General features: G+C 50.0%; 1 protein-coding gene across 5 annotated transcripts in view; it reads right to left on the bottom strand.

Moving 5' to 3' along the window:
* Nucleotides 1-990: 990 nt before the first annotated feature.
* dysf (dysferlin, limb girdle muscular dystrophy 2B (autosomal recessive)) overlaps nucleotides 991-13,993 on the bottom strand; it is a 302,843-nt gene continuing 289,840 nt past the window's right edge. For 4 of the 5 annotated variants that reach the window (XM_067979452.1, XM_067979392.1, XM_067979527.1 and 1 more), the window contains 4 exons: nucleotides 11,363-11,529; nucleotides 10,142-10,251; nucleotides 8,117-8,264; nucleotides 991-6,488 (listed from right to left, as the gene is read on the bottom strand). In XM_067979452.1, coding sequence (XP_067835553.1) covers nucleotides 6,450-6,488; nucleotides 8,117-8,264; nucleotides 10,142-10,251; nucleotides 11,363-11,529 — 464 coding nt within the window. In that variant the 3' untranslated portion in view covers nucleotides 991-6,449. Of the gene's footprint in view, nucleotides 6,489-8,116; nucleotides 8,265-10,141; nucleotides 10,252-11,346; nucleotides 11,530-13,993 lie in introns of those variants that run through there. The other variant, XM_067979536.1, reaches the window with a different exon arrangement.

Raw genomic sequence — 13,993 nt, 5'->3', positions numbered from 1 at the left:
TTCCCCTTAAATGCCTCTATGCTATCCGCCTCGACTACTCCTTGCAAGTTCCATATTCTAGCCACACTCTGGGTAAAGAAATTTCTCCTGAATTCCCTATTGGATTATCTTATATTTATGGCCCCTCGTTCTGGTCTCCCCCGCAAGTGGAAATATCTTCTCTACATCTGCCCTATCAAACCCTTTCATAATTTTAAAGACATCTATCAGGTCACCCCTCAGCCTTCTCTTTTCTAGAGAAAAGAGCCCCAGTCTGTTCAAACTTTCCTGATAGGTATAACCTCTCAGTTCTGGCATCATCCTTGTAAATCTTTTTGCACCCTCTGCAATGCCCCTATATCCTTTTTATAATATGGAGACCAGAACTGTTCACAGGACTCCAAGTGTGGTCTAACCAAGGTTCTATACAAGTTTAACATAATTTCTCTGCTTTTCAATTCTATTTCTCTCGAAATGAACCTCAGTGCTTTGTTTGCTTTTTTATGGCCTTATTAACCTGCGTCGCTACTTTTAGTGATTTGTGTATCTGTACCCCTCGATTCCTCTGCTCCTCTACGTAGTAAAACGTCCCAAGGCACTTCACAGGAGTGTAATCAGACAAAATTTGACACCAAGCCACAAAAGGTGAAAAGACCAAAGCCATCGTCTTAACCCCCGTCACAAACTCCGGGTCACTTACTGCCCTGTTTACACTGGTACCTTTGGCTATTGTCATCTTGGGTCGGATCTTGATATGGGTGGCTGAGCGATCAGGGGGCACAGTGTAACAAGTGGGCACACGTTGGATTACAGTATCTAGTTCACATAGCAAGGGGTTTGATTGTTACGACCTCAGGTCATGCTGTTGTATGACTAGATATTGGGTGGTAAGGGTGAACTCCTGATTGTAAGGGACACGGAGTCCACATACACGAGAGATGGAGAATATCTGCAACAGAGGCCAGAAGAAGCATTGCAGGGTGTTTCTGAAGAAACTTGAGCTCGCAAAGATTTTAAAATATATATTTGTTTATTTTTTTTAAATTCAAACATACCAAGATTCATATTCTAGCAAAACCAACAACGAAATCGCAGTTATTCCTTCACCTCAACCAACACACAGAACATTACCCTCTTGTGCTGGGTCTCACCACCAAGTAGGATTGCCAGCTTTCAGGACTAAATACTGTTGAGACAAAGAGGTGGGCAGGGTCAGAGCTCAGGTTCTGATATTTGCTTTGTTAGAATCACTGAAAGGTTACAGCACGGAAGGAGGCCATTCAGCCCATCGAGTCCACGCCAGCTCTATGCAAGAGCAATCCAGCCATTCCCACTCCCCCGCTCTATCCCCGTTGAAAACCCATTAAAAACCCATTGATACTCCACATTACAGGTCACAGGATCCATAGGAACGCAGGAGCATTAGGAACAGGAGTGGGCCGTTCAGCCCCTCGAGCCTGCTCCGCCATTTCATAAGATCATGGCTGATCTGTACCTCAACTCCATTTACCCGCCTTTGACCCATATCGCCTGATACCCTCACCTAACCCAAATAGAATCCAAAACTAGGGGTCATAAAAATAAGATGGTCCAGTAAGGAATTCAGGAGAAACTTCTTTACCCAGAGAATGTTAGAACGTGGAACTCGCTACCACAAGGAGTAGTCGGGGCGAATAGCATAGATACGCTTAAGGGGAAGCTAGATAAGCACATGAGGGAGAAAGGAATAGAAGGATATGGTGATAGGGTGAGATGAAGTAGGGAGGGAGGAGGCTCGTGTGGAGCATAAACACCGGCATAGACCAGTTTCTGTGCTGTAAATTCTATTTAATTCCAACAATAATCTATCGACCTCAGTCTTGAAAGCTCCAGTAAATTCTATTCAATTCGATGTAAATCTATGCAAATGGGGTTCTTCTCACCCATTCAACTAGGGAAAGGGTCAAGGATTGTGCAGCCTTTAGATAAATGCATCCTCTACACACATAGCAGAGTGAATATGAGGACCAGTGTGATGTAGAGGAGGCACACTGCTATTGCCTAAGTGCTGTGACAAATACATTTATACATATACAATGGCATGTACAGCAAAAAAGAGAGCTGACTACAATCCACAATTAGCAACGGCTCTGTTGAAGAGACAAGCCATCCACAAGGTTTCGCTGTGTAACACTCTCTGATATTGCACTAACTTTGATCGTAAATGGCTCTTGTAGCAGAAACCTCAGCGTCCTCACCAACCTCCTCACTGGACAGCTTCATTAGGAGTAATGTAAAGAGGACCGAGTGGCGAGGAGTTCAGGCCCAATGACGGCTTAGTATAGAGAGAGACATCCAGGCCCACCATGGCGCGACCTCTCCCGGCATAGTGTGGAGAAAGGTCAAGAGGCACATTGTAGAGAGAGGCATCGAGACAGAGTGTGGAGAGAGGCATCGAGACAGAGTGTGGAGAGAGGCATCGAGACAAAGTGGGGAGAGAGGCATCGAGACACAATGTGGAGAGAGGCATCGAGACAGAGTGTGGAGAGAGGCATCGAGACAGAGTGTGGAGAGAGGCATCGAGACACAGTGTGGAGAGAGGCATCGAGACACAGTGCGGAGAGAGGCATCGAGACACAGTGTGGAGAGAGGCATCGAGACACAGTGCGGAGAGAGGCATCGAGGCACATTGTAGAGAGAGGCATCGAGACAGAGTGTGGAGAGAGGCATCGAGACACAGTGTGGAGAGAGGCATCGAGACACAGTGCGGAGAGAGGCATCGAGACACAATGTGGAGAGAGGCATCGAGACAGAGTGTGGAGAGAGGCATCGAGACAGAGTGTGGAGAGAGGCATCGAGACACAGTGTGGAGAGAGGCATCGAGACACAATGTGGAGAGAGACATCGAGACAGAGTGCGGAGAGAGGCATCGAGACAGAGTGCGGAGAGAGGCATCGAGACACAATGTGGAGAGAGGCATCGAGACACAATGTGGAGAGAGGCATCGAGACAGAGTGCGGAGAGAGGCATCGAGACACAATGTGGAGAGAGGCATCGAGACAGAGTGCGGAGAGAGGCATCGAGACAGAGTGTGGAGAGAGGCATCGAGACAGAGTGCGGAGAGAGGCATCGAGACACAGTGTGGAGAGAGGCATCGAGACACAATGTGGAGAGAGGCATCGAGACAGAGTGCGGAGAGAGGCATCGAGACAGAGTGTGGAGAGAGGCATCGAGACACAGTGTGGAGAGAGGCATCGAGACACAATGTGGAGAGAGGCATCGAGACAGAGTGCGGAGAGAGGCATCGAGACAGAGTGCGGAGAGAGGCATCGAGACACAGTGTGGAGAGAGGCATCGAGACACAATGTGGAGAGAGGCATCGAGACAGAGTGCGGAGAGAGGCATTGAGACAGAGTGCGGAGAGAGGCATCGAGACACAATGTGGAGAGAGGCATCGAGACAGAGTGCGGAGAGAGGCATCGAGACACAGTGTGGAGAGAGGCATCGAGACACAATGTGGAGAGAGGCATCGAGACAGAGTGCGGAGAGAGGCATCGAGACACAGTGTGGAGAGAGGCATCGAGACACAATGTGGAGAGAGGCATCGAGACAGAGTGCGGAGAGAGGCATCGAGACAGAGTGTGGAGAGAGGCATCGAGACACAGTGTGGAGAGAGGCATCGAGACAGAGTGCGGAGAGAGGCATCGAGACAGAGTGCGGAGAGAGGCATCGAGACACGGTGTGGAGAGAGGCATCGAGACACGGTGTGGAGAGAGGCATCGAGACAGAGTGCGGAGAGAGGCATCGAGACAGAGTGCGGAGAGAGGCATCGAGACAGAGTGCGGAGAGAGGCATCGAGACACGGTGCGGAGAGAGGCATCGAGACAGCGTGCGGAGAGAGGCATCGAGACACGGTGTGGAGAGAGGCATCGAGACAGAGTGTGGAGAGAGGCATCGAGACAGAGTGGGGAGAGAGGCATCGAGACAGAGTGTGGAGAGAGGCATCGAGACAGAGTGGGGAGAGAGGCATAGAGACAGAGTGGGGAGAGAGGCATCGAGACACGGTGCGGAGAGAGGCATCGAGGCACAGTGCGGAGAGAGGCATCGAGACAGAGTGCGGAGAGAGGCATCGAGACAGAGTGGGGAGAGAGGCATCGAGACAGAGTGGGGAGAGAGGCATCGAGACAGAGTGTGGAGAGAGGCATCGAGACAGAGTGTGGAGAGAGGCATCGAGACAGAGTGTGGAGAGAGGCATCGAGACAGAGTGCGGAGAGAGGCATCGAGACAAAGTGTGGAGAGAGGCATCGAGACAGAGTTCGGAGAGAGGCATCGAGACACAGTGTGGAGAGAGGCATCGAGACAGAGTGTGGAGAGAGGCATCGAGACAGAGTGTGGAGAGAGGCATCGAGACAGAGTGTGGAGAGAGGCATCGAGACAGAGTTCGGAGAGAGGCATCGAGACACAGTGTGGAGAGAGGCATCGAGACACTGTGGAGAGAGGCATCGAGACAGAGTGCGGAGAGAGGCATCGAGACAGAGTGCGGAGAGAGGCATCGAGACAGAGTGTGGAGAGAGGCATCGAGACAGAGTGGGGAGAGAGGCATCGAGACAGAGTGGGGAGAGAGGCATCGAGACAGAGTGTGGAGAGAGGCATCGAGACAGAGTGTGGAGAGAGGCATCGAGACAGAGTGTGGAGAGAGGCATCGAGACACAGTGTGGAGAGAGGCATCGAGACAGAGTGTGGAGAGAGGCATCGAGACACAGTGTGGAGAGAGGCATCGAGACAGAGTTCGGAGAGAGGCATCGAGACACAGTGTGGAGAGAGGCATCGAGACAGAGTGCGGAGAGCGGCATCGAGACAGAGTGCGGAGAGAGGCATCGAGACAGAGTGTGGTGAGAGGCATCGAGACAGAGTGTGGTGAGAGGCATCGAGACAGAGTGTGGTGAGAGGCATCGAGACAGAGTGCGGGGAGAGGCATCGAGACAGAGTGCGGGGAGAGGCATCGAGACAGAGTGCGGAGAGAGGCATCGAGACACGGTGCGGAGAGAGACATCGAGACACGGTGCGGAGAGAGGCATCGATTCACGGTGTGGAGAGAGCTCTCCAGGCCCGGTGTGGGGACGGGCCTCCAGGACCGGTCTTTAAGTACAAATAATTTTTGGTTCCTTCTTTTTGAGGGTTTCCTTTCACTGGGATTTAACGGCCTTCGGGCAGGAAGCACTTTGGTACAGGGACTGTGAGGAGAGTAATTTGCGGTTCCTATGATACGGTCCCATCATGCTGCATAGCTGAGAAGATGCATTGGCATTCAGTAATTACCTGTCGGCCAATAAGTAAGATTCACCTCCATTTGCCACACATTCTCTCAAGTTGCATCAGTAACGTGATTAACCCTTTGAGGGCCTACAGTCGGACTAAAACAGTCGAACAGATGAACAAAAAAAAAAGAAACACAAATGATCAAGATGAACCAAACAGAAGATGCGAGAGAAAAAAGGGCAGCTGGTCAGTCAGCAGGTGAGAAGAAGTAAAAAAAAAAGAGAGTTTAATATTTCGGGCGTAGACCCTTGATCCGAATTGATTCTAACGACGGACCCCACCCGACAGGTTAAGCTGGGGGCCGGGCGTCCAGGCGGTGAGAGGTGTATTTGTGGGCTGCGCACAGTGTGGCCTCTGATAATATGCAAGGCACCATCTTTACCGCTGAAAGACCTTGGCTTGTACCCTTTGTGGCACTGAATCTTCACAGGCGGGCGGTGGGGGTGGAGACAAAGGAGCGGGGGTGGGGGTGGGGGGGTGTTGTGAAATGACGGCAAGGTTTACATTGTCCCTGCCCCCTCCCCCCACCCCCCCCCACTCACCCACAAACACGTTTCGCCGTCCCTCTCCTGAAGGCACTGACTCCCATTTCCCCTCCAGTACCTCGCCGAGTCGGAGGGTGGAATCTGATTTCGGGGGGGGCAGGGGTTGAAGTCGGCCTCAGGGACGGCAGCGCGGTAAAAACGGCGATGGCGAGTCTTCAACGGGGAAAGAAATTTGTGCGGCCTGTAAAACGTTGCTCCCGTTCCCGCCATTGCCCCGTTTCGCGCTCTCGCCCCAAGGCCGATTCTCTCCCCCACCCTTCCGGCGAGCTCTTGCGAGATGTAAAGGGGCTCACGATGAAGCCACTAGGTGTGAGCTCCACGAGAGGGAGGGGGAGGGGACGGCGGAGATCGGCTCGAGCAGAGCTGGCGTGCAGACCAAGGAGCCCCGCAAAGCTCCTGCAAGGTGTCGGCAGCATGTAGAAAGCAGCGCGCGCCAGTGTAACCTGGCACCTGCGAGGTATTCTCCACCCGCCACAAGCTCCTCGCAATCTGGCGGCAATTTTATACTCAAAGGCTATACTGTTTCCTGTAAGGTCAGGTTTCCATTGCAGGTGAAGTGATGACGGTCTCCCTCCCACCCAGCGGTGGGGTCTCCATCTCCTACAGCCACTTGCTACAGGGGAAGTCTCAGTTGAAAGGCTTCACCAACTTCATGGCAGCGTATTCCTGTGGGGACAAAGTGCAAGAGTTAGACACCATCACTGTCCCGTCATCTATCGCATGCAGTTGGGAACGGTATGAATGTGGCCCTGCAGGATTCTGATCATCCAGCATTGTATCAATTTATCTTTCTCTACAATCATCCCCAGGAGCTTTTACTGCAGCCCCATCCATTCAGCTCTCCTCCACCCGCATCCATCAATTACTTCCCTATTCCTCTAACCAACCACCTCCCCTCCATCTCTTTATCAAACCATCTCTCCTCTATCCATCCATTCCTATTTGATTCAATTATCCATACATTTCTACTCTATTCCCCTATCCATCAATCCCCATCTCTCCTCACTCAATCCATCTCTCCTCTCCACTCCTTTATCCATCCATCTCTCCTCTCCACTCCTTTATCCATCCATCTCTCCTCTTCACTCCTCTTTCTACCCATCCCTCCTCTTTCTACCCAACTCTCCTCCACTCCTTTATCCACCCATCTCTTCTCTCCTTTATCCACCCATCTCTTCTCTCCTTTATCCACCCATCTCTCCTCTTAACTCCTTTATCAATCCATCCCCCCTCTACTCCTTTATCTAACCATCTCTCCTCTTCTCTCCTCTATCCATCCATTTCTCCTTTACTCCTCTTTCCACCCATCTCCTCTCCACTCCTCTATCCATCCAACTCTTATCCACTCTATCCATTCATCTCTCCTCCACTCCTTTATACGCCCATCACTCCTCTCTCCATCTATTGATCCTTCTTGCCAAGGGGACCACTCTAACAACGTTGACATATTTGTGACATACTGCCTCATTGTAGGTGTGTAGCCCCAAATGTCAATCAGGCTGATATGCCTTCTCCTTCTTGACATCCCCCCCCGCCCACCCCCCAAAAGATACCCTAATTTTCAGTGAGGTCAAGGCTGCAGGGATTCACAATGTCGACAGTCTCCACTTCCTGCCCCTCCACATCAATGGCCTTACAAGGGATCAATGGAGGCCTCTTACAGGACCATTCACGAATCCCAGTGTAGGCTGGGACCTGGCGTATCCAGGTCTTGGCCTAGTTTTCAGCTCTTCAACCACAACCCATGCCAGAGTTAGGAACATAGGAACAGGAGGAGGCCATCCAGCCCCTGAGCCAGTTCCGCTATTAAATTAGATCATGGCTGATCTGTATCTCAGCTCCATATCCCTTAATATCCTTACCAGAAAAAAATCTATCAATCTGTCTTGAAAATTTCAATTGTCCCCCCCAGCATCCACAGCCTTTTGGAAAACCGAACTCCAGATTTCCACTACCTTTTGTGTGGAAAAAATAATTACGCTCCTGAATGGCCTAGCTCTAATTTTAAGATTGTGCCCCCTTGATCTGGATTTCCCCGCCAGAGGAAACAGTTTCTCTCTAAGTGCCAGAAGGGCCGTGGAAATCTGACTGTAATACTTCTCTAAGATCTTAGAAGCCAGCACAGGCACGATGGGCCGAATGGCCACCTTCTGTGCTGTATCATTCTATGCTTCTATGATCTAAGACAGTTGCAGCAACGCTGATCATTGCCTATAATATCCAGCGTGAATACCCTTTCTCCGGTGCGCACTGTGCGAACACCTGTCAGCGCAGCCGGGCATTTCGTGACTTACCGGGAAAGAGTACAGGAATATCACGATGAACAACACCAGGAGGAGGAGGAGCAGCAGCCCGAGAATCATCCAGCGGAACTTTCTCCAGATGATATACTTTATGGTCTTGAAGGGAGAGGTGAACCACAGGAAGGAGGTGTCCGGTCGCCTGTCACACAAGGACGGGGAGATTGGTGACGACTGGGTGAAGTTATCAAGGCAACTCACTGCCTGATGTGTTAATCCACAATAAACCAGGTACATTGCAACAGTGACTACACTTCAAAAGTACTTCATTTGCTGTAAAGTGCTTTGAGGTGTCTTAAGGACGTGATAGGCGCTATATAAATGCAAGTTCTTTCTCCCTTTTTTTAAACTTGGCGGCAGGAGTTCCTCTAGGATCTCGGCCATACGTAATCAATTAACCCTCCCCCCACCCCCCCCCAATCCGGAGAAACGGGTCGGGGTCAGGGCAGAGTTGGAGCGGAAGTCTCACCCCAGCACTAGTCCGCTTCGAAGAGGAGAATCCCGGCCGGAGTGTCAAGGGCGTCATCAGGGAAACTGACATGGAGGCGACATCGCCCACGGAGAAACGTCCGTGGAGATCAGCCATCGACCTATCGGGGTGTCCGTTTGAATCGTGTGTTGGTTACCTCAGCTTGTGCAAACTCCTGGCCAATTTGCGTGATGATGTCATAGGAACATCGGAATCGCTAGACGGAAATAAAGACCAGAGTCCATCTAGTTCACCGTCTGCCATCCTGGTAGGTCAGCCGGTCCTACAGAGTTCGGCTGCCATCCTTAACCCGTCTCCACCCTCCAAGAAGCGGGGGAGCTGCAAAGGGAGACATCACAAATGGTTTAGTCGACACTCGACCAGAGGCAACTGGCTGGAATAAGAGCTGATTCGGTTAATGGAGCCTGGTTCCACCACACCCTCAACTGGTCAAAGGTCAGGACTGGGGTCGGGGGTGGGTGGGGGGTTAGTGGGTGGGGGGATGTGCAGGTAACTTACTGAAACATTAAAAAGACAAACCAACACACAAGATATATCCGGACTTTATCCGGAAGCACAATGGGGGTAATGATCACCTTCACCACTTGGGCAGTAAACTGGAGAACGGATCATCACCTGTTATAGAATGTGGGAATTAATAGACCAGGGTCCAGCTGGTTCACCTTTTACCATCCTGGTAGTCCCATGATACAACAACAGTGGAGTTGTTGACTAATCATAGAAATCAATCTCTATCAATGAGTCTACAACAGACCCCAGACATGAGGTGAGGAAAACCCCCAGTGGTGGAGAGCTTTGGGAACCATAGGTCCAAAGTCACCTGTTCCTCCCGAGCCTGTTACACTCACCACAGGTCATGTCTTAAATTACTCATCTGATAGAGGACACTTGGAATATTGGGGTAAATTCTAGGCATTATGATGCCCAGTGCAAGGCTTTAGATAATAAAACTTTTTTTTTAAATCATTGTTTTGTTCTTGGGCTGTGTGCAACACTGACGAGTGCAGCATTTATCGCCCGTCCCTAGTTGCCCTCAGTCAAGCACATAGTGTGGCACAGAAATACATAGAATTACAACACGGAAACAAGACATGTGGCTCAACCAGTCTGTGTTGGCATTTATCTTCCACAGGAGCAAATAGTCCTAATTATACTTACCCAACATGTTCCCATATCCCTTCATCCTCTTTACCTTCGTCCGACTTTCCACTTTATCTCCTTTTCCTAATCCACCCTCCATTTTGTGGAACTCCCTTCCTAACAGCACTGTGGGAGAACCTTCACCACACGGACTGCAGCGGTTCAAGAAGACGGCGGCTCACCACCACCTTCTCAAGGGGCAACTAGGGATGGGCAATAAATGCCGTCCTTGCCAGCGACGCCCACATCCCCAGAATGAATATTAAAAAAAAGTTCTCGCCGACAGGTTTTTTTGTCGAGCGTACTTAGCAAAATTCGAAGTGAAGGTCTAAAACATGGGTGAGTTGCTATTCCACAGACCCAGCAGTACCCACACGGGAAAGTCTTACTTTGGTTCTTCAAGTTTGGGGTTCATGTTGGGCTCGTCCCGACCCTGTGCTGCGGGTCGTTCCTCCTTCTCCTGTTCTGACACAATCTCCAGAGTCATTTCCACTTTGCCCTGGGGTAAGGAAAGGCAAAGACAGGGGGTTTGAGAACATCTACAAAGAGGGCACGAGAGGAAAGTAAACGTTGCTGAACAAGAGCGTTAGGAACCGTGAAACGGCAGATTGTCAAACAAGAAAGAGAGCTTGCATTTATATAGCGCCTTTCCCAACGTCCCAAAACACTTTACAGCCAATTAAATACTTTTGAAGTGTAGTCACTGTTGTAATGTAGGAAACGCGGCAGCCAATTTGCACACAGCAAGATCCCACACAGCAATGTGATAATGACCAGATAATCTGTTTTTTAGTGATGTTGGTTGAGGGATAAATATTGGCCAAGACACCGGGGAGAACTCCCCTGCTCTTCTTCAACATCCACCTAAGGGGGCAGACGTGGCCTCGGTTTAACGTCTCATCCAAAAGACGGCACCTACAACGGTGCAGCACCTCCCTCAGAACTAGCACTGGAGTGTCAGCCTAGATTATCTGCTCAAGTCTCTGGAGTGGGACTTGAACCCAGGGCTTCATCCAAAAACATATCCGATTCCACATGTACATGTCCGCTCCATCACCAAGACCGCAACTTCCACCTCTGTAACATCGCCCCTCTCCGCCCCTGCCCTCAGCCCATTTGCTGCTGAAACCCTCACCCGTGTTTTTTGTCACCTCCAGACTCGACTACTCCAATGCACTCCTGGCCGGCCTCCCATCCTCCACCCTCCATAAACCTCAGCTCATCCAAAACTCTGCTGCCCGTATCCTAACTCGCACCAAGTCCCGTTCACCCATCGCCCATGTGCTTGCTCCCGGCGCCCCGATTTTGCAATTCTAATCATTGCGTTCAAATCCCTCCACGGCCTCGCCCCTCCCCATCTCTGTAACCTCGCCAGCCCTACAACCCTCCGAGATCTCTAAACCTCTCTACCTCTCTCTTTTCATTTAAGACGCTCCTTAAGGCCTGTCTCTTTGACCAAGCTATTTGGTCGCCGATCCTAATGTCTCCTTCTTTGGCTCGGTGTCAATTTTTTTGTCTGGTTACGGTCCTGCGAAGCGCCCTGGGACGTCTTATTGCGATAAAGGTGCTATATAAATGCAAGTTGTTGTTGTACCCTGAGGTTCTCTTACGGCAAGGATCTTCTTCCCCTCTGTCTCAGCTACACAGGGCCACCAACCCTTGACGGACTTCTGTTCAAACAGGGAGACGTACTTATTGCCCTCCAGGATCATCAGACTGCACTTCTCCGCTGACTTGGCTGGTTTGGGCATCACGTTAAGATCCATCTGAACGCAGCCTTAAACAAAAGGTAGAACGTCAATCGGGAGATTAGAAAACAAAAAAAGACCCAGATCTGTACAGCAGCTTTTCACATCTCTCAGGGCTTCACATTCATTCAATCACCTTGACCGTTGTTGTGTAGAACAAACACAGTGGCCAATATGCACACAGCAAGATCCCACAAACAGTGATGTGACCAGGGGGAAACACGGTTTTAAAATAATTGGCAAAAAAAGCCAGGGGGAGGATGAGGAGCAGTATTGTTGATAGAGGTGTTCAAAATCATGAAGGGTTTTGATAGAGTAAATAAGGAGACACTGTTTCCAGTGGCAGAAGGGTCAGTAACCAGAGGACACAGATGATTGAGAAAAGAATCAGAGGCAACATGCGGACAAATTTTTTTTACAGAGCGAGTTAAGAATATAAGAAATAGGGCAGTGTCCTAGGCCCAACCATCTTCAGCTGCTTCATCAATGACCTTCCCTCCATCGTAAGGTCAGAAATGGGGATGTTCACTGATGATTGCACAGTGTTCAGTTCCATTCGCAACCCCTCAAATAATGAAGCAGTCCGAGCCCGCATGCAGCAAGACCTGGACAACATCCAGGCTTGGGCTGATAAGTGGCAAGTAACATTCGTGCCAGACAAGTGCCAGGCAATGACCATCTCCAACAAGAGAGAGTCTAACCATCTCCCCTTGACATTCAATGGCATTACCATCACCGAAACCCCCACCATCAACATCCTGGGATCACCATTGAACGGAAACTTAACTGGACCAGCCATATAAATACTGTGGCTACAAGAGCAGGTCAGAGGCTGGGTATTCTGCGGTGAGTGACTCACCTCCTGACTCCCCAAAGCCTTTCCACCATCTACAAGGCACAAGTCAGGAGTGTGATGGAATACTCTCCACTTGCCTGGATGAGTGCAGCTCCAACAACACTCAAGAAGCTCGACACCATCCAGGACAAAGCAGTCCGCTTGATTGGCACCCCATCCATCACCCTAAACATTCACTCCCTTCACCACCAGCGCACAATGGCTGCAGTGTGTACCATCCACAGGATGCACTGCAGCAACTCGCCAAGGCTTCTTCGACAGCACCTCCCAAACCCGCAACTTCTACCACCTAGAAGGACAAGAGCAGCAGGCACATGGGAACAACACCACCTGCACGTCCCCCTCCAAGTCACACACCATTCCGACTTGGAAATATATCGCCGTTCCTTCATCATCGCTGGGTCAAAATCCTGGAACTCCCTTCCTAACAGCACTGTGGGAGAACCTTCACCACACGGATTGCAGCGGTTCAAGAAGGCGGCTCACCACCACCTTCTCAAGGGCAATAAGGGATGGCCAATAAATGCTAGCCTCGCCAGTGACGCCCACATCCCATGAACGAATAAAAAAAAAGAAATAGGAGCAGGAGTAGGCCATATGGCCCCTCGAGCCTGCTCCGCCATTCAATCAGATCATGCCTGATCTTCGACCTCAACTCCACTTTCCCGCCCGATCCCCATATCCCTTGATTCCCCTAGCGTCCAAAAATCTATCCATCTCAGCCTTGAACATATTGAACAATTGAGCATCCACAGCCTCCTGGGGTAGAGAATTCCAAAGATTCACATCCCTCTGAGTGAAGAAATTCCTCCTCATCTCAGTCTTGAATGGCCGACCTCTTTCCTGTGACTATGTCCCCTAGTTCTAGACTCTCCAGCCAGGGGAAACAATCTCTCAGCATCTACCCTGTCAAGCCCCCTCAGAATCTTATATGTTTCAATAAGATCACCTCTCATTCTTCTAAACTCCAGAGAGTAGAGGCCCATTCTACTCAATCTCTCCTCATAGGACAACCCTCTCATCCCAGGAATCAATCTGGTGAACCTTCGTTGCACCACCTCCAAGGCAAGTATATCCTTCCTTAGATAAGAAGACCAAAACTTTACGCAGTACTCCAGGTGAGGTCTCACCAAAGCCCTGTACAATTGTAGTAAGACTTCCTTACTCTTGTACTCCAAACCCCTTGCCATTTGCCTTCCTGCATTGCCTGCTGTACCTGCATGCTAACTTTTTGTGTTTCTTGTACGAGGATACCCAAGTCTCTCTGAACACCAACATTTAATAGTTTCTCACCATTTAAAAAATATTCTGTTTTTCTATTCTTCCTACCAAAGTGAATAACCTCACATTTCCCTCATTATACTCCATCTGCCACCTTTTTGCTCACTCACTTAACCTGTCTATATCCCTTTGCAGACTCTTTGTGTCCTCCACACAGCTTACTTTCCCACCTAGCTTTGTATCGTCAGCAAACTTGGATACATTACACTCGGTCCCTTCATCTAAGTCATTAATATAGATTGTAAATAGCTGAGGCCCAAGCACTGATCCTTGCGGCACCCCACTAGTTACAGCCTGCCAACCTGAGAATTACCCGTTTATCGCTACTCTCTGTTTTCTGTCCTTTAACCAATCCT

Source organism: Heptranchias perlo, chromosome 1 (genome assembly GCF_035084215.1).
Source record: "Heptranchias perlo isolate sHepPer1 chromosome 1, sHepPer1.hap1, whole genome shotgun sequence".
NCBI lineage: Eukaryota > Metazoa > Chordata > Chondrichthyes > Hexanchiformes > Hexanchidae > Heptranchias > Heptranchias perlo.
Note: the sequence above shows the minus strand (reverse complement) of the source record. Positions and strands in the feature narration are given on the sequence as shown.